This window comes from Parasteatoda tepidariorum, chromosome 10 (assembly GCF_043381705.1).
Source record: "Parasteatoda tepidariorum isolate YZ-2023 chromosome 10, CAS_Ptep_4.0, whole genome shotgun sequence".
In the NCBI taxonomy this organism is placed as follows: Eukaryota; Metazoa; Arthropoda; class Arachnida; order Araneae; family Theridiidae; genus Parasteatoda; species Parasteatoda tepidariorum.
The window spans coordinates 54,655,859-54,676,054 of NC_092213.1; the positions used below are offsets into that span (position 1 = coordinate 54,655,859).

Consider the following 20,196-nt stretch of genomic DNA (forward strand, 5'->3'; position numbering starts at 1 on the left):
ATTGTATTTATTCCGAGTGCTACAAGCATGATATAGGATATTACAATCGCGTTTAGCTGGCATGAAATTTCAATTCTAATGGTCTTAAGTAGACTAAATTGTTTGCTCTCCACTATTTTCATAAAAATTTTTAACTATTTTTAAAATTTTAACACATGTTGTTAACATTTTAAGCCACTAAATGGTCGCTATTAGCAAGCTAGCGCCCTGGTGTATAGTATCATTTAAATTCTAAAATCTGTTTACATATGCATGAAATTTTTTTTGGGAAATTCCATTAAAATATACTGAATTGTTACTATTTCTTTTAAGTCCTTTTTGAATTATTATAAATTTAGGTAAATCACAAAACGTAGACTGTACACAAGTTATTCTTTCTAACTATTTTATTTGAATTGCAGTAAATGTTAATTTAAAAGAGATAAACGCAGAATTTTGCTCTACAAGAATTTCAATTATAAATATATGCATTTTAAACAAAAAAATAACTAAAATATAAAATAATCATTTTGATATACATTTAATATTTTAAATATTGGTAAGTAAGTAATATTATGCTTCGAATTTTTGCCATCTGATTTCAATAACAGAATATTCTCTTTTGTGTCATTTAAAGCTTTCAGCTTTGCTAACTATAATTCTCTTTCTTTTTTTTCTCTTTTGGCCAAATAATTTTTTTGTCGCTTTTATTATTTTTAAAACGTTTTTAGTTCGATTTATTTATCATTATTTTACGTTAAGAATCAAAAAATTTCACAAAAAGGCTATTTCAAAAAAATTTGTATAATTTCACAAAAAAAACTATTTGAAAAATTTAGAATGACGCCAAATTTAAACCATGCATCTTTTATTTATGCTTTATTATAAAAAAATTAAAACAATAATAAAGATGAGAATACAAAGGCTCTTAAACATTCGATAAAGTTGCCATTGAAAAATCACCAGGTGCATATAAATTCAACTCTTTTTCCATTAATATTTTTTTGTTATATCTATTAAAAAAACTAACTAAATAAATAAAATAATTGAATTTACTTTGCGCTCACGAAATGGAAAAGTATTAATACAAAATTTTTGTTCAAAAGTGGTGCACATAAAATATTCAAAAACTTATAAAACAAAACAATGAAACAATGCAAAAGTAACAATTCAAAAAAGCTGACGATAGTAGTCTTTAAAATTCTAATTGTATAATGAACAATAGCGAAAAAGATATACCAAAATAACTTAAAACAAATGTAAGCTATTTAATATTTATTCGATATAAGACATAAAACATGGTGGAAAAAAGATAACACAATCGCACCCTCTATAAACATAAGCCATTGAATATTTATTCGACTTTTTCTAAGGTCTCTCGAAAAACATATAAATCCTACTCCACTGCATTTAATCTTTTAACACCCCACTTATTCGTCTTTCCCGCACAATTCCCTTCAATTTCGAAACCATTTTCAAAACGAAACTAAGAGCATCACGCGCAGATTGTGCCAAAAGAAAAATAATAAAGCCAAATGACCACTATACGCTTATGGCAACCCTAACAAAACGATACGATGGGGAGGAAAGCGTAGATAGGTATCATTCAGCATTGCTCATACATCAGCTTTACCGTTTAATAATGTTGTTAAACAGAACTCGAACGTGAATTAAAAATAGCAGACGATTGTTTGTGGAATTGGAAATGTTCTTTTGTTTTTAGAATTAAAATGGCGTGTTTAATAGAATGATTTGGGTGCCAGTTTTAATGTGTGGTCTTTGACGTTTGGAATATTTGTAGTGTTTTGAGCCGGCTTCAAAAATGCTTGCTTCGGGTACTGATACAGATGAAGTAAGTACTTATAATTTACCTGTCACTTAAATTGTGTTTTTTGGTGTTTGGTATTTATTGATTAGAATAAAAAAATCAGCACTTGTAGATTATAAATAAATAAATCATTAAGTTCCGTAAATTTTATTTAAATGAGAAAATATTATTTATAATGTTAAAGCATTTTTATTATTTGTTAATAATTGGTTTATCAATTGTTTTTAATTATAAAATTTCCTTCCAACCTTATTTAAATAATATGGAATAAATATACATAAAAAGTTATACTACCTTCATGATATGTTTGCTTACTAATTATATTAATTTTAATTTTAACTTAATTTTCTCATAATAAATCTTAAGATATATTTTTATCTAATTATATGTATATTTTTTTTTATATTTTCGATGTAATTTCTTTGTTTCTCACGTGTAGATTTCATGAATTTTATTTTTATTAAAAAATCTCATATAAACAGTCATGAAAAGTATGAAACAGCTATAAAAAAGTACACATTTTTTTCTTCGCTTTATATACTCTTTATTTACATATAATCAATATCATATATAAAGATTTGTTTTTATTATTAGATATTATTTCAGTTTCAAAAATATTGTAATTAAATGTAACCAAAAGATAATGATATTATCATTATGATATGACTATTTCTTTATTTTAGAATTTTTGACATAATTTCTTAAACTGAACCTTTATAACTTTTGATAAGTTAATTCTGTTATCTTTTTCCAGTTGTTAAATTTCAAATAAATAATCACACAATTATTTTTATTTTAATAATTAAGTCTTACATTAATTCACACCATTTTAAATGGTGGAAAGTAGTATTTAAAGGGGAGAATCGGAAAAAGATTTTCCGGTCCACCTTTTTAGGAAGAGCTAATATTATAAAACTTTTTTCATTTATAATTTTGAACACTTTCTTTCTTAATTAAAATGAAATTATATAATTGTATTTACTTTCATTTTAACGTCGTTAATAATGAACATCAATTATAATGTTTGAACAAAATAGTAATGTATGAACGACTCACTTGTCATATCGATTAACTTCATTAAACAAATATTATAAATAATAATCTGAATGAATAATTACTTCTGTAATAAATTATTTATTTTTTTAGGGGGCTTAAATTTTCGTCTTTTAGTTCTATACTGATACTACTTATTAAAAAAATTAGTTTTGAACGTATGCAGTTGCAAATAATTCTTTGAAATAATTAAAAAAAAAAACTAAGTTAACTATGGATTTGGAATCAATCGATTTACGAGTGCAACTTACTAAGCTAATATTACTATGAATTGAATTTAAAACATTGATAAATGATCTACAATGAAAATGAACTAATGAGTTGGTTGAATTTTAAGGGCACTTCTGAGTCGGTATTCATTTTACCCATGTTTCTTTTGAATATGTGAATATGCATGCCCTTGAATATATTATACATATTTCTATATAAAGTCAATATTTCTATTGAGAATCACGTGAAAACCAATTTTGAAACTTAAAAATTTTTTAGTGTTTTTAAAATGTTTTTAATCTTCTATAATAGGTCCATTATTAACTTTGAAATATTTTTTTAAATTACTCACTCTAAATTAGGAGAGTTAAAATATTACTGCGAAATGAAAGCGGATTACAAAATTTAGTTACTAAATAGCAATTATGTGCTATTTACAATTTCACTATAGAGGAAAACTTATTAGAAATTTTTTTTTTTCATATTCTAAAGAATAATTTATATAAATATGTAAAATGTTAACGGTAAGTAATAACTCTAAAGAACAATATGGTATTTTTTATGATAGTTGTTGTAGTTAGTTATTATGCGTTAATTTGTGGTATTTGTATGTTTCATTTAATTATTATAATCTATTCACAGCGGTCGGAAGGGGGGGGGAGATGTCAGACATTCTTTTACTAAGGCTCATGAATTTGAAATTTTTCTAGCGTAAAAGCTAAAGAAATTATTATTTTCGTAATTATTTTTAAAAGAATTTATAAGGGCAGCCAATATTTTAATTTTCATGTTCATATTAAATAGGAAGTAATATTAAACATTGTTATAGAAATCCTTTCCTATTTGAGCACGAGTTCAAGAAAAATATTTCTTTGCGGCCAATATATTTAAATAGAAAAAAAGAAAGAAAAGTTATATTTCGAACAACTATTACAGTTTTCTTCAAATACTTCAAATGAAAAATGATATCTGTCCTAACGATTCTTTTTAAATTTTGTTTTTAATTGTATAGTCAATTGTTTCTAAAACTAAACTCAGTAGCGCGACAGCCCATGTAGGGCCAAGGCCATCGGTGCGCATTCCAGATTTCTTGACCTCGTGCTCTGGGATGCTGGTGGATAATTGTTTCATTTTTAGTTATTTTTCACTTCAGTGCCGCTTACGTAAGAAATTGAAAAAGAAAGTAGTTAACAATTGTTTTCAATTGTTAAAGATAGCATAAACGTCTTAAAACCCTTAGACGCAGAATTTTTATTAAATATATTTTTCATACTTTTTTCTTTATTATGTATTAATATAGGGCAAAATAAGTGAAAAATATTATATTTAGCATCTAAATAATTAATGATTATGAAATTCAACATGAAACACCGGTGTTTTTTTCTACGCTAAAGGTGAAATCTTCCAAGCACGATACACTTCCAAACAGTAATTTTGGCACTCATTTGCACTTATTTAGATCTGAGAGAAATAGTTATACATCATTGAAATTTCTTTTATTTACGAAATCAAATATTGATAAATTTTCGAACATGAGTGAAAATAAAAATGTGAAGCTACTTTTTTTGGATTTTATATTTTAGTACAATATAATTCCGATAACCGAACAGACTTTTTTAGTAACTATTAGACTGTTTTTTAAAATTAAAAGTTCCAAAATATATTTTTGATTGTAATTAGAGCATCAGAAAAAATTATATATTTACAGAAGGAAAGCAGGGGTCCCATCTGTGTCAAAAGATTAATTTATGTAAATATGCTACCTTTAAAGATAATTTCATTTGTAATGAATTTTTAATAATAAATTACACATTAAAATTAAAAAAAAATTAAAAAATATATCAAAGTTAAAAGCACAAGTATGACATTTCCCCTCAAAAAAGGCTGCTTGAATAAATATTTATTTCCTATAAATGTTTTGAAGCACCAAAATTCGTTAAAATATTTTTGAGGCTCAAAATTTTCCTACAACCCTCGCTCTGTTTTAGTTCGCGGATGGTATTTGTATATTTCTATTATGATCTGACCTTTCAGAGAAATGGGTGTAAATTGATTACTGAAAAAAAAAATCTTATAAAATTTTTGTCTGCTTTTATAGGTATTCCATAAAAAAGGCTTCTTTACCAATGAGTCAAATGTCCGCCTACGTCAGACATATGTCGCCTTTCTGGGAAATCCCTTTGACCTTGATATTGTATTAAATAGTGTTAAAGTATACTATGATGCTAGAGGAAAAAGTAGTTCATTCGTTTTACGCTACAATCACCAACACAATAACTCTCTGGGTCGCGCAGCACAAAGTTTATAGGAAAAAGTCCATTCATTGGGTCTTCGTGCTGCTCATCACAGCGTAGAATGAATTATTAACATGAAATCCATTTCTTTCTACACTAAATGTAGTTCAATTACCCTGCGGAAAATGTTGGCGAATATTTTTCTGACATTGGCGCTTTTATTGCTTTGTCAGTTGCTTTTAGATTGATATGGGTGAATTCTCGAAATCTTGTGATGATAATTTGAAACATGTCAGAATAGTATTGAAGATAACATTTTTAGTGATTATTGTTTATCAATAGAATGTATGATAACGTGAAAATAATTTAATTAAAAGAAAAAAAAACTATTACATTGATTTAATTTTTTTTTTCGTGACTTCGTTAAACAGATTGTTATTTACTAAATGAATTTGGTCATTAAAACGAAATATTTTAAATTAAACTGCCTCCTGAATGATATGGCTGATTTCAAGAATTCTTTTGATGATAATTTGAAACATGTCTGAATAGTATTGAATTCATTATTTTTAGTTATTATTGTTTATCAATAGAATATATGATAACGTGAAAATAATTACATTGACTTAATTTTTTTGTGTGACTTCGTTGAACAGATTGTTAGTGACAAAATGAATTAGGTCATTAAAGCGAAATATTTTAAATTAAACTGATTCTTGCTGATTTCAGGAATTCTTTTGATGAAAATTTGAAACATGTCTGAATAGTATTGAATTTATTATTTTTAGTTATTATTGTTTATCAATAGAATATATGATAACGTGAAAATAATTACATTGACTTAATTGTTTTGGGACTTCGTTAAACAGATTGTTATTTACAAAATGAATTAGGTCATTAAAACGAATTTTTTTTAAATTAAACTGCTTCCTGAATGATATGGGTGAATTCACGAAATCTTGCGATAATAATTTGAAACATGTCTGAATAGTATTGAATTTATCATTTTTAGTGATTATTGTTTGAACAATTATATTGACTTTTTTTTTCGCGATTTCGTTAAACATATTAAGTTATTTACAAAATGACTCAGGTCATTAAAACGAACTTTTTTTAATTAAACTGCGTCCTGAATGATATGGGTGAATTCACGAAATCTTTTCTTATAATGAGTCAGCAGAGATCTCCCTAGAAATAAAAAAAAGGCAGGGTGCTTTCTCACAACTTTGAGTTTTGAAAGGGCAAATTTATCAAAATGTGTTATATTATGTAATAAGTGAATTTTATCCTCAACAATTTTTAAATTACCCTCTTTTACTATTTTATATAGGTTGTATTTCAAAAACTGATTCTCACTCAATTATCAAAATAAGAGAACAATTTGTATTTATAAAAAAATAATTAAATTCTTTCTGAAAGATAGAACTGTGCACAAATTTTTTTTCTTCAAAAAACCAACTAAAAGAACTTTTAAAAAAATTAGAAATTGATGAGCAACTTGAAAGCTTTTTTTTATAATAAAAACTGAAATTTATGAAAAAAAAGAAAATTTCAAGGTGCATTTTTTAAAAAAAAGATATTCATTTTAAAAATAATTTTAAATTTTAAAATCCCTTAAAAAAATTTTTAATACGTCCCTTTGAATAAAGAGAAGTAAAAATTAAACCAGTTCAGAATAATCCTAACAAAATAAATATTTGTAATAATAATCAGAATTTCATTCGTAATTTTTACATACCTTTATATTGTATAATATTATATTTTTTGCCATGCATCTAATTATTGTAAATAATTACTTAAAACAACAACATATTTTTTTTAAATAAAATTTGTCGTTTCACTATATAACTGGTAGATGTATCCCAGATGACTCTTTGCACCCTGCATATTGTGTGCAGGATGCTAAGAGTCATACAGGGAAAAATATTCGGATATATGTAACCTGTATAGTTTATATTATTTGTGTTATATGATTTGATTCGAATCAGAATGACTCGTAGATAGATGTATCCCGTATCACTATCAAGTTCATCTAGAGATAACGCGTGAACAGATAAAATTTTCTCTTCGCTAAATTTTTGATTTTGAATTTTTTACATTAATAATGTTTGCATTTAACTAAAAGTATTTTTAAATAAGCATATTTTTGTGTGCATATACGACAGGTTAATATATTCAGTATGACTTAATACTTTATTGGTTTTTGTATGCACGGGATATTTAGAGTCATATAATACAGGTAAATGTATCCTCTAAGATACAGGTAAATGTATATAATATAATACAGGTAAATGTATCCCTTAGAGCCTTGTTCTTGTATGCAGGATATTAAGAATCATATAGGCAAGATATATACTTACATATTGCAATCTGCATGGCTTGTAGTATTACATAAATTTTATTCGAAAATTATTAAAAAGAGAACAATTAAAAAAGTCCTTTTTAAAAATAATACATAGAAAAGTAATAAATTCAAATATTTTTTGAAACATATTAATACCTAATCTGTTAGTTTTTATAATTTTTCAAAAACATTTTCCCTATAATTTTGTAATTAATCAAACAATAAACAACAATAAATCAAATAAGACCAATCATCAGCTCTATGGTTTTAACTGTCAAACTATTTGTATGTTTTTTTCTTAAACTTCTATAGCTTTAATAAATTTTATGTATAGGATATCTAGGAAAAGAAGTGTACAATCACATTAATTTTTGATAGCGAAAATTCTAATTTTAGTAAATATTATACTGTAATTTACATAAATCATGATTAATTTCGATGAAAGAAAATAAGGCTGCATCTTTTATAATTTGATATCACACTGTCGTTTATATATTTCTGTATTATTATCTATCCTTCTATCAACGATTTCATTTCATTAAACTATCAAACTGTTATATATAGTTTCTAAATAAGTAAAAATAACTAAATAAATTATAGACGGGAGTCGCTTTGAACAAACGACTTCAAGCTATGTCTTTAATTTGCTGAGTGAATTAGGTTAAAAATCGCTTTCAAGTTTTAAATATGTTCCAAAATGTTGTTTTAGAATAGTTTTACAGAAATATGCTGAAATCAATTTTTACATTATGCATAACTTTAAAATTAGTGCTGTAAAATAATTTTGTAGACCAAAAATTTTCTTAATAAGTTCTAATTTCTCATTAAAAAGTATTTTAAATTGAAATCGGAGCAAATTTTTTGAGCAAGCGATTTTATTGCAAATGGAAACGTTTAAAATTTTTTTCATGAAATACGATAAATTAAAATAAATCTTGAATAACGTTTTATTTAATAAAAATTAAATTGTTTTAAATGTGAAATTTAACTGTTAACATATTTCTTATTACTCGTAATAACTAAGGTAGCGTTTGCCCATATTTCCCCTTGCAAAACAAAAACCTATTTATAGGAATCTTTTTGATTATGATACAAAATCCTTTCAATCTCTTTCATCTGAATTCTTAATAATAATAGGAAAAACATATGTCTATGCTTAAAAAAATTAATAAGACTTGCAAGGTTTACTCATTAATTATAGGTCTACGGAATAAATATAACAAAGCATATTTACAGTGATCTCTTGTTGTCTCAAGAACTAAAACTATTCATTATAAATAATTGGATGCTAGAATAAGTTAAATGTGTAGAGAAAGGACTTATAGACTTGCCTGCAAGGAAAGATGAACGTTTCTATGGAAACCCGAAAACAATTCCTTAAAATAATTAGAATTGATGGCGTTGGATGGTTATAAAGGGTAACGGCTCTTATAAAATTAACTTTTGTGTCCAAAATAACTTCATAACAGTTGCAGTAAATTTTTTTAAAAGGTTTTCTTCGAAAACTGTAATTCTACTCTGTCTCCGTCAATTTTTAAAATTAATATCCTATTTTAGGTCTGTAATTTAAATTATTAAACTGACCCAAAGAAGCATTAAATTTAGTATTAAAATATTTTCTAGCTTGATGTCTTTTAGATCTTTGACTTTGAAAGCTTGTTTTATGGAATTTTATTTTTAAAGATTTCGATTAAATATCCTATTTCAGATTTATTATTTGAATTATTCAAATAATTTATAAGGATATTGTATATATTTTAATATTTTCTAGCTAGTAATTTCAGTTTAAAATACTAGGTAAAAACTATTTAAATAATAGATCCAATTATTTTCCAACGACAATGTTTTTAAGAGTCTTTGATTTTAACGAGTTATTAAGGAATTAAACTTTTTTTTTAATGTATTTTCATTAAACAGCCTAATTTCAGAGCAACTATTTAATGAATTAAACTGATTTAAGGAAGTATTGGATTTAATATTTGAATATTTTGTTAACTTATAAATTTATACATTTAAGATCATTAAGTTTAGAAAGTTGTTTATAAGGAACTTTATTTTTAAGTATTGTTATTAAATATTTCAATTTTAAATCTATTATTTAATTTATATAAATGTTTCTAAGAAGCATTTTGAACTAGGTTTTGTATCTTGTATTTAAATATTTTCTAGTTTGTTAATAATAGATCTTTAACTTTATAAAGTTTCTTTTGATTTATAAAGTTCAGTTTAGTTTATAAAGTTTATAAAGTCTTAAAGTTTCTTTTAATATCCTGATTTCAAATAAAATAATATGTTTGTTATACTCATTGATTTAAGGAGGTATTGGATCTAACAATTGAATATTTTCTAGTTTGTTAATAGATTTGTTTAAGATCCTTGACTTTTTAAAGTTTTTTAAAATTAGTTTAGTATTATCTTTAAATATCTTAATTTCAAATCTATTATTTTGCTTATAAAACTGATTGATTTAAAGAAGTATTAGATCTAATACTTGAATATTTCTAGCAAAAAATTAATATCTTTAAGATCTTTGAATATAAAAAGTTATTACGGATTTTCAATTTAAAATGTTTTTATTAAATATCGTAAATTTAAAATCTATCATTTAGTTTATTAAACTAATTAAAAGTAATAATGAATCGAATAATTAAGTATTTTTTAGCTTACAAACTAATGCTTTTTATGATTTCAAATTTAAGTTGTTTTAATTGGATTTTTTTTTAAGTATTATTATTACAGGAGTAATTTAAATTGTAAAATAATGTAAAAGTAAAGTAATTTAATACCAGTCGGTTCTGTGTCGAATTTTTTTTATGGGTATTTAAAAAACTTAATTTTCATATTTTTTAATACGGCACTTTTCATTTTTACTAATCATTTTTATTTATAAAAAGAAGAGGAGTTTTTTTTTATATACTGTAAAGTAATGGTGAGGGGAGAGGGAGTTTCCCCTGAAATCACATTGTTACTCCTCTTTTATACTTTTTTTATTTTTTATAGTGAGACGAATGATAACTGGTTGGGAGAGGTACGTACGAAGTTCCGCCTCATGCAGGTAGGGAGAAGAGATTTTAAAATAATCAAAAATCTCGTGATTAATGGGATCTCGTGATTAATGGGCAACCTCACGTGTAAAAAAAGAAAAAACGTTTCTAAATGAATAGAATATTATGAATAGAAACTCAGAACACGCAGAGAAAACTATTTTTCGTAAAACTACTGTACTGTATGGTGCCTACATTTCTGGTTTAAAAAAATCCATAATTCTGATTAGTAAAACCAAAATAAACGGTATTTAAACCATTTATGTTGCAATTTTTCCATTCATATAATAACAGTTTACCGTAAATTCTGGTTATCGAAACTGTAGTTCTTATTACCACACATTTATAAAAAATACAAAACTGAAAAATAAATTAAATTGAATAAATGGTTTTTATGCCATGTTTTAAGGTATTATGATAACTTACCAAATTTTACCAATCTAATTTTATCACATATTCTAAAAACATATTTTATTGTTAATTTTATCAAAAGCTCTTCGTTTAAAATTACCACGCGTTATGTTGTTCCCATAAAGCCAGAAACACGGTAAATTTTATCATATTCTGATTTTTTTTACCCGTACTTTCTTCTCAATGCATAACAGTAAAAGTTATTCTGTGACACAGCTGGAGCCAGAGCAAGTATTCAGTAAAATGACCAAACAAACAGTTTACTTTTATATTCAATGTAATATTATGTAATATTGATTGTAACTGGCTTTAGTTTTTTTTAAAAAGTAAAAAACAAAGAATATTTAATAATAATTTCCGTTCTTGGAAGGAGCTTTCAAAGAATCAAAATCGGCTTAAGAGTTTTCGTTTTTAACTATTGAATATACAAATTGAAAATTTACAAAGAAAACCAATTTAATTGTAAGTTTATATTTTTGACTTAAGGAAATATATATTTGTTTGAATATATTTAAAATCATAGATAAAAAAAAGAGTTATTTAAATGAGCAATCATTTGATAACAGCTTTGAAGTAACTCTATGAATAAATTTTTTCTCATAAGTCAGAAGAATTTTGTTTTTTGAACGAATAATTTTACACAACTTTTCGACTTGTGTCTACGTTGTTGGCTAATTGGAAATTCTAGCTATTTGGAAACAGTTGCCGTCATTTTACAACGAATCTGCTTACTTGGAAAATTATCTAGTATTTCCTAATAATCTATTTAGGCTTATTTTAATGAGCTCAGATTATGTTATGCTATTAAAAAAAATGTATCATTNGTCTCCAAATCCCCAGATGGAACCGTCTCATTGCAAAGAAACAAGTTCAGGGTTCTCATTGATTAACGTTCTAGTAAGCTAAAATGTTAAATCCCTTTACATTTATTTTTTGGGGTAACTGTATTTTATTTTGAAGACATGTTTAAATGCAATTAAATTAAAATTAATAAATCGAAATAATCTGAAATATAAACAATCAACATCCCACCCCAAGCGGGCCGCGGTTAAATTATCAAACGTTGACCGGTCCGCGGTGATAAAAAGGTTGGGGAACGCTGCTCTAAGGTGTTACGATAACTTAACAAATTTAACCAATCTAATTTAATTTTATCACATATTCTAAAAACATATTTTATTGTTCAATTTTATCAAAATCATTTATCATTTATCAAAATCATTAATCACTGTTTTATCAAAATCATTACCAAAGAGCTTCGGTAAAAATTACCGTGCTTAATTTTGTTCCCATAAAGCCAGAAACACAGTAAATTTTATCATATTCTGGTTGTTTTACCCATACTTTTTTTTCAGTGCATAAGCGTAAAAGTTATTCTGTGACCCAGCTGGAGCCAGAACAAGTATTCAGTAAAGCGACTAAACAAACAGTTTACTTTTATATTCAATGTAATATTATGTAATATTGATTGTAACTGGCTTTAGTTTTTTTTAAAAAGTAAAAAACAAGAAATATTTAATAATAATTTCCGTTCTTGGAAGGAGCTTTCAAAAGTATCCTAATCAGCTTAAGACTTTTCGTTTTTAACTATTGAATATACAAATTGAAAATTTACAGAGAAAACCAATTTAATTGTAAGTTTATATTTTTGACTTAAGGAAATATGTATTTGTTTGAATATATTTAAAATCATAGATAAAAAAAAAGAGTTATTTAAATGAACAGTTATTTGATAACAGCTTTAAAATAAAACTATGAATAAATTTTTCTCTTAAGTCAGAAGAATTTTGTTTCTTGAACGAATATTTTTACTGAAATTTTTGACCTCGTTTATACGTCATTGTCTAATTTTAAATTTCAGCTCTTTGGAAACGATGGCTGTCATTTTACAACGAACCTGCTTGCTTGGAAAATTATCTAGTATTTCCTAATAATCTATTAGGCTTATTTTAATGAGCTCAGATTATGTAATGCTATTCAAAAAAAAAATTATCATTCATTTATTTGAAATATAATGATTAAAAAGACACTTCTTGTGGTTTAAACGTATAATATTTCCTAATAATCTATTTAGGCTTATTTTAATAAGCTCAGATTATGTTATGCTACTCAAAAAGTATATCATTTATTTATTTGAAAGGAAATGATAAATATGGCACTTTTTGTGGTTTAAACGTGAATAATACTGTGGTTTTTACGAATGCTGCACTCAAAATATTTTAACTTTTTTTTTTATCTAGATACAAATGTGTCATGAGAAATTAAAATATTCAGAAATATCAATAATTTAATCTTCAATGGTGGAATATGAGAGGAATTTCAAATATTAATGAAACTTCTTTCGTGATAACAGTATTTTCAGTTATCGTAAAAAGCAAATTGCTCTCACAAAAAGAGCTAATTGATTTTGTAAATTTAAATATTAGTTATATTCACACGTATGAAGAAAATTAGACTCACGTTCTGACAGTAAAAATGCAGATTTTGAACAAAAGCATAAAAGCACATGTTTTTATTTTAGAAACCGCTCAAAATTTAAATTTTCTTTTACTTTTTTACTTAAAGGAATAAAATGTTTTTTTTCGTATTTATTATTTTGAATGATAGGTACACGATTTCGACAAGAAAATTCTTACAATTTTGTCATGTAAAAAGGAATAATTGATAAATCCATAATCTGGTTAATTGATCACTGAATCATACTTAGTACTACGACTTGTCAAATTTTGAAGTAAATCGGATTAAGATTGTGATTGTCAATGTAGTGGAAGACTTAATTTTGCGTGAAACGTTTTTAAAACTTCAAATAACGACAGTGAGCAATGTGGTGACGCAAAATAAAAAGTAAAAAAATAAAAAGGAGGACTGATGAATTTTTTAAACTTTAAACTTTATTTTATAGTCTCAGAGAAATAAGCTCAACATTAAACTACATTATTGATCCCTTACGTAGCTAGTCTTCTGCAACCTTAATAAGGTGTTAATTTGAATAAACTTTCTGTTCAAATAAAACCATAGTATCGTTTTACCAAGTTTTGGAATAACGATAATATGGTTTAACTAGTATAGTACCATATTAATGTTGATGCAAATTTGAACTAAATGGTTCAATACGTTCCAAAATTTTTAAAAATAATGTGACTTTTCTTCTTGCAAAGGAATTAAAAATAAATGTAAGTTAATATTTTAGAAGTTACATAATATTAGATCTCTCTAATAAACATTCAATTAATTTTCCTCTGGTCAATTGATCACTGGTTAAGCCTTTTCTTATTCAAATTTCATTAAGTTGAAATTTATTCTTAAATATTTTTTTCTTTTCAGTATTGTTTTATCAAGTTTTAGAAGAACGATAATATGGTTCAAATAGTAAAATATTAATGTTGCTGCAAGTTTGAACAAAATATTTCAATACGTCCCAAAATTTTTAACAGTGATCTAAACTCTTCATGGAATAAAAGTAAAATAGATAAAAGTTAATTTTTTAGAAATATCATATTAGATATTTCTAATAAGCCTTCAAAATGAAATTAATTCTCTTCATTTTCCTCTAGTTAATTGAACCTCTTTTTTTTTGGATTTCTTTTTAAATTTTTTTTTAATTTTTGCATCGTTTTATCAAGTTTTAAAAGAACGATAACATGGTTTAACTATTACCATATTAAAGTTGCAACAAATTCTAGCAATAAGGTTCAATAAGTTCCGAAATCTAGACTCTTTAAGTAGAAAAAGTAAAAAATAAAAATTAATTTTTTAGAACTCATATAATATTAGAGTATTTATAATGAAATCATTTTTTTAAATCTAATATACATTTTTCTCTTTCAAAACATGCCTCATTTTTTCGTTTATAACATAACATATGACCTAATAAAAATCTTAACATGCATTGAACAAAAGGTATTGAGTACTCCTTTTTTTTAACATATTACCTATAAAAATGTCCGTCTGCATTGCCATGTCTTTTCTAAAAGACATTAAGACTTCTGAAACAGTTAGAAAAAGCTTAATGACCTATAAAAGTTCTTTGAACTCCAGGAAAACGCAAATCGGTCCCGTATTTCCTAGTTTTACGGTGTCTTTATTTGTCCACCTTCAGTGGATGTGTTTTTTCATTGATATTATATTTCCTTTATGTGTAGATCTAGATAGATATTTAAAGTTTCATAATTATTAACATAATTAATATACATAATAACTAATTCGTCATTTTTATTTTGGAAATTGGGAATTATTTCGGTGTTGCTTTTTTTTTTTGGAATAGTTGTGTGCTAATAAAAGCAATATTTATGCTAGTTTTTAATCTAAATTTAGTTTTGAAACTACACGAAATTTTTTTTTGGCAAAACTACCATCTGTATGGACATTTCATATTTAAAAAAAGCCATAATTGTATTTAATAAAACCAAAAGATACGGTATGTAAGCTATTCATTTATAATTTTTCAGTTCATATGGTAACGGTTTACCGGAAATTCTTGTTTTCAAAGTTATAGTTTTTATTACCACACATTTAGTAAAAAATACAGAACTGACTAATCATATTTCATCTTGTACAATATGGAAAAAATACGGTAAAATTACCGTACTCTATGGTAATAGCATTTCCAATAAAAAAATTATAATTTTAGTTAATAAAAATAACGTATACGGAAACCATTCATTTGGTAAATTTTTCCTTTCATATTGTATTGGTTTACCGAAAATTCTGGTTTTCAAAATTATAGTTCTTATTATCACACATTTAGTAAAAAATACAAAACTGAAAGGTAAATTTAACCGGTTAAATCATTTTTGTGCCATGTTCTAAGGTATCATGATAAAATTATCAATTTTACCACAGTTTGCCAAATTTTCTCACACATTAAAAAACCGTATTTTACTGCTAATTTTACCAAAATCATTATCAAAGCGCTTCTGTGAAAATTACCGAGCTTTTTTATGTACCCATAGAGCCGGAAAACATGGTAAATTTTTCCATATTCTGGTAGATTTGCCTATAATCCCAGTGTAATATGCAGTTCTTTTAAAGCATGTGCAGTTTTACGTCCTTGAAACCAAATGAGAAGGACCTTTGATATAAATTGAATATACTACCATTTCTCGGAGTTTAAGGTAATAACTTATTATTGTACTTATTTATTAACAGCTGTTTTTTTCATTAAATTGAAAAAAATATCACAATAGAAGAATATATAGCTTTTGTTTTTCTGGATGCTAAATAATATTGAACATTCTTGTGTTTTTAAGAGATTTTAATTTTATTATTTCTCATCTGTAAGTGTTACAGTACAATAAGTTTATCTTTGAAAATTCGTTAAATTAATTATTAATAAAATTTTAAAGTGATAATTAAAGTTTCTTGTATTCACCGTCCTCTTGGGAAACTGAATACTTTTTATCGATTGACAGAAATAAGAACACGAAGCACATTGAAGCGTTTAACTTAAGTTTAATATTAAATTTAAAAATTGAAAACAGTGAAAAATATGATTTTTTCTTTTCTAAGCAGATCTTTTTTATTAAATTATTTTAGAAAGTTTTTAATAGGCAGAAGAGTTTTAGTAAAGGATTAAGGATTTTAGTAAAATTAACAATAAAAAAAAATAAAAAAAATAGTGCGTGGAGTCCCTCCGCGTGGAAGAAGTTAAACTTCGCAACCTGCGACGTTAATTGTAGAAGAATCAGCAGTCGTAGAAGGATCACTAGTTCTATTCAACGATTCTNTGTTAGATTTCCTTTATGTGTAGATCTAGATAGATATTTAAAGTTTTATAATTATTAGCATAATTACTATACATAATAACTAATTCGTCATTTTTATTTTGGAAATTGGGAATTATTTCGGAGTTGCTTTTTTTTTTGGAATAGTTGTGTGCGAATAAAAGCAATATTTATGGTAGTTTTTAATCTAAATTTAGTTTTAAAACTACACGAAAAAAAATTTATTGCAGAACTATCACTGTATGGTAATGACATTTCAGATTTAAAAAAAAGCCCTGTATTTTATAAAACCAAAAGATACAGTATGTAAGCTATTTATTCATTTATAATTTTTCCGTTCGGTGACGGTTTACCGGAAATTCTTGTTTTCAAAGTTATAGTTTTTATTCCACTCATTTAGTAAAAAATTCGGAACTGACCAATCATATTTATCTATTATTAACTAAATCATATTTAATTTTGTACAACACGGAAAAAAATGCGGTAAAATTACCATACTGTATGGTAATGGCATTTCCAATAAAAAATAATAATTTTGGTTAATAAAAGTGAAATAAGCAGAAGCCATTCATTTGGTAAATTTTTCCATTCATATTGTATTGGTTTACCGAAAATTCTGGTTTTCAAAATTATAGCTCTTACTATCACACATTTAGTAAAAAATACAAAACTGAAAAGTAAATTTAACTGAATAAATGATTTTTATACCAGGTTCTGAGGTATCATGATAAAATTATCAAATTTTACCATAGATGACAAATTTTATCGCATATTATAAAACCATATTTTACTGCTAATTTTACCAAAGCGCTTTGGTTGAGATTACCGAGCGTTTATGTGTACCCATAGAGCCAGAAAACATGGTAAATTTTACCATATTCTGATAGATTTGACCATAATCCCACTGTAATATGCAGTTCTTTTAAAGGGGTTGGGAGCATGGGCAGTTTTGCGTCCTTGAAACCAAATGATAAGCACCCCTGATATAAATTGAATATAGTCCCTTTTCTCGGAGTTTAAGATAATAATTTATTATTAAAAACTAAGAAACACCTGTTTTTTTTTATTAAATTGAGATAATATCACAATTGAAGAATATATTAGCTTTTGTTTTTCTGGATGCAAAATAATATTGAACATCCTTGTTTATTTCCAATTAATAAGTGTTACAGTACACTAAGTTTATGTTTGAAAAATCATAAGACTAATTATTAATAAAGTTTTAAAAGTGATAATTAATTTTTATTTTATTTACCCTCCTTTTAGGAAACTAGATACTTTCTATCGATAGGCAGATCTACAAAATACGAACACGGAGATTGAAGCGTTTAAAATAAATTTAATATTAAATTTAAAAATTAAAAAAAACAGAGAAAAATATGATTTTTTTTCTCTTCTAAGCATATATTTTTTTATCAAATTATTTTAGAAATATGTGATTATGCAGGAGAGTTTTCTCTCTTTTCGGATATCTCTAAATGTCAGGGTATAATTATTTCCGCGAATGTTTCAAATGTAAAAATCTTCTGTGCAAAATTTTATATTTTCTTTTAAACAGTTGTAATTAAACATTTAAACAAATTGAAGTGTATATAATAAGAATTATAACATTATCATATAAATTAAGAATAAAATATTATGAATATAAAGATTCTCGTTATGTATAAAAATAAACAATTCCTCCAACAACCCATTGCGAGCCAAGGTGTCATAACTCATAATTAATAAAATTTCATGGTTTCGTAGCCGACAGCATCCATAGCAACAATTCTACCTTGCCGCAGTTGGACTCAAAATTGACTCAACATGGGCCCTATATGATCCTACACCGATGAACCGATGTTGGGATGTCTAGATTTTTCAATATTGGTCCTATATAAGGCTTATGTCGTCCTTCATAGGGCCTATATTGGCTGAATATAGAATATCGGGTCAATCTGACAATTCTATATAGAGCCGATATTCGTTGTAAAGTGGCTGAAAAATATCGGGTGAATCGGACAATTCTATAAAGAGCCGATATTCGTTGTAAAGTGACTGAAAAATATCGGGTGAATCGGACTATTCTATAAAGAGCCAATATCGGAAAATAACGAATTTTTGAACCCTTATTAAGCCAAGAATCGTGAGTCCCATGCTATTTCGCTGCTAGGTATGATGGGAGTCATTGGTCACCGATCACTTTTATTACTTGAAGGCTGGTACCCATCGACTTGAAACTTGGTAATCTTCAAGCCACCAGTCGGGATAAAACCTTAGTTCTTTACAATGATAGCTCACTACCTTAATCACTGTGTAACCTTACCTTAAACATTCACACTTTAAATGCTATTCATAAAAATATATTTATATTCAAAGTTTTGAAGCATAGAAATTTTTTTTTTTTTTTACATACATATCATTCTAGCATTTTCTGTTGCAAACTCTTACAGTTTCTTTTCATCACCTGCAATCAAAAGCAAACAAAATCCAAGAATATCTATTAATTTAAAATATGAAGCAAGTGTAAAATATTAGAATATTTAAAACATAATAATAAAACATAAATTTTAGGCAAAAACCAAGGTATCATCTATTTTTTAGCGGGTAATCCACAAAAAGCAATAAAAGATTCAGCGATAAAAGAGTCTGGTCAAAACTACTAGAATATGGTAAAACTTAACCAAACTTCTGGGTCTATGGGAACATCAGAAATCTCCGTAATTTTTACCGAAGCGCTTTATTAAGGATTTTAGTAAAATTAACAATAAAATATAGTTTTATAATATGTGATAAAATTTTGCAAGTGTGGTAAAATAGGGTAATTTTATCATGATATCTTAAATTTCAATCATGGCATAAATATCATTTATTTTGTTAAATTTGCTTGATCTTGTATTTTTTTATTAAATGTGTGATAATAATAGTCATAGTTATGGAAATTTGAACAGAAACCGTTTCCATATGGACGGAAACCGTTGCCATATGAATGGCTTAAATACCACATACTTTGGTTTTTGTTACCAGAATTATGAATTTTTTTTACTAAAAATGTCATTATCCTACAGTTCAGTAATTTTACAAAAAAAAAAATTCTCCTTGTTGTGAGTGAGGGATTTGTTGTCATAAAACTTTAATCCGAGGTTGGCATTCCTAAATCTCATTGCTTATTCAGTCAATCATTTTAACTTTTGTTTTTTATTAAAGAAATCTGCAAGATTTTTTTATTACAAAGCAACTTGTACGACTTTATTTTTCGCATAGTAGTTTTATTACAATATAATATAATATAATATAATATAATATAATATAATATAATATAATATAATATAATATAATATAATATAATATAATATAATATAATATAATATAATATAATATAATATAATAT

At 25.6% G+C, this 20,196-nt stretch overlaps 1 protein-coding gene across 2 annotated transcripts in view; it reads left to right on the forward strand.

Moving 5' to 3' along the window:
- Positions 1 to 1,541: 1,541 nt before the first annotated feature.
- LOC107443007 (tripartite motif-containing protein 2) overlaps positions 1,542 to 20,196 on the forward strand; it is an 87,726-nt gene continuing 69,071 nt past the window's right edge. The window contains exon 1 of one of the 2 annotated variants that reach the window (XM_043038920.2): positions 1,542 to 1,831. In XM_043038920.2, coding sequence (XP_042894854.1) covers positions 1,802 to 1,831 — 30 coding nt within the window. In that variant the 5' untranslated portion in view covers positions 1,542 to 1,801. The remainder of the gene's footprint in view (positions 1,832 to 20,196) is intronic. The other variant, XM_043038975.2, reaches the window with a different exon arrangement.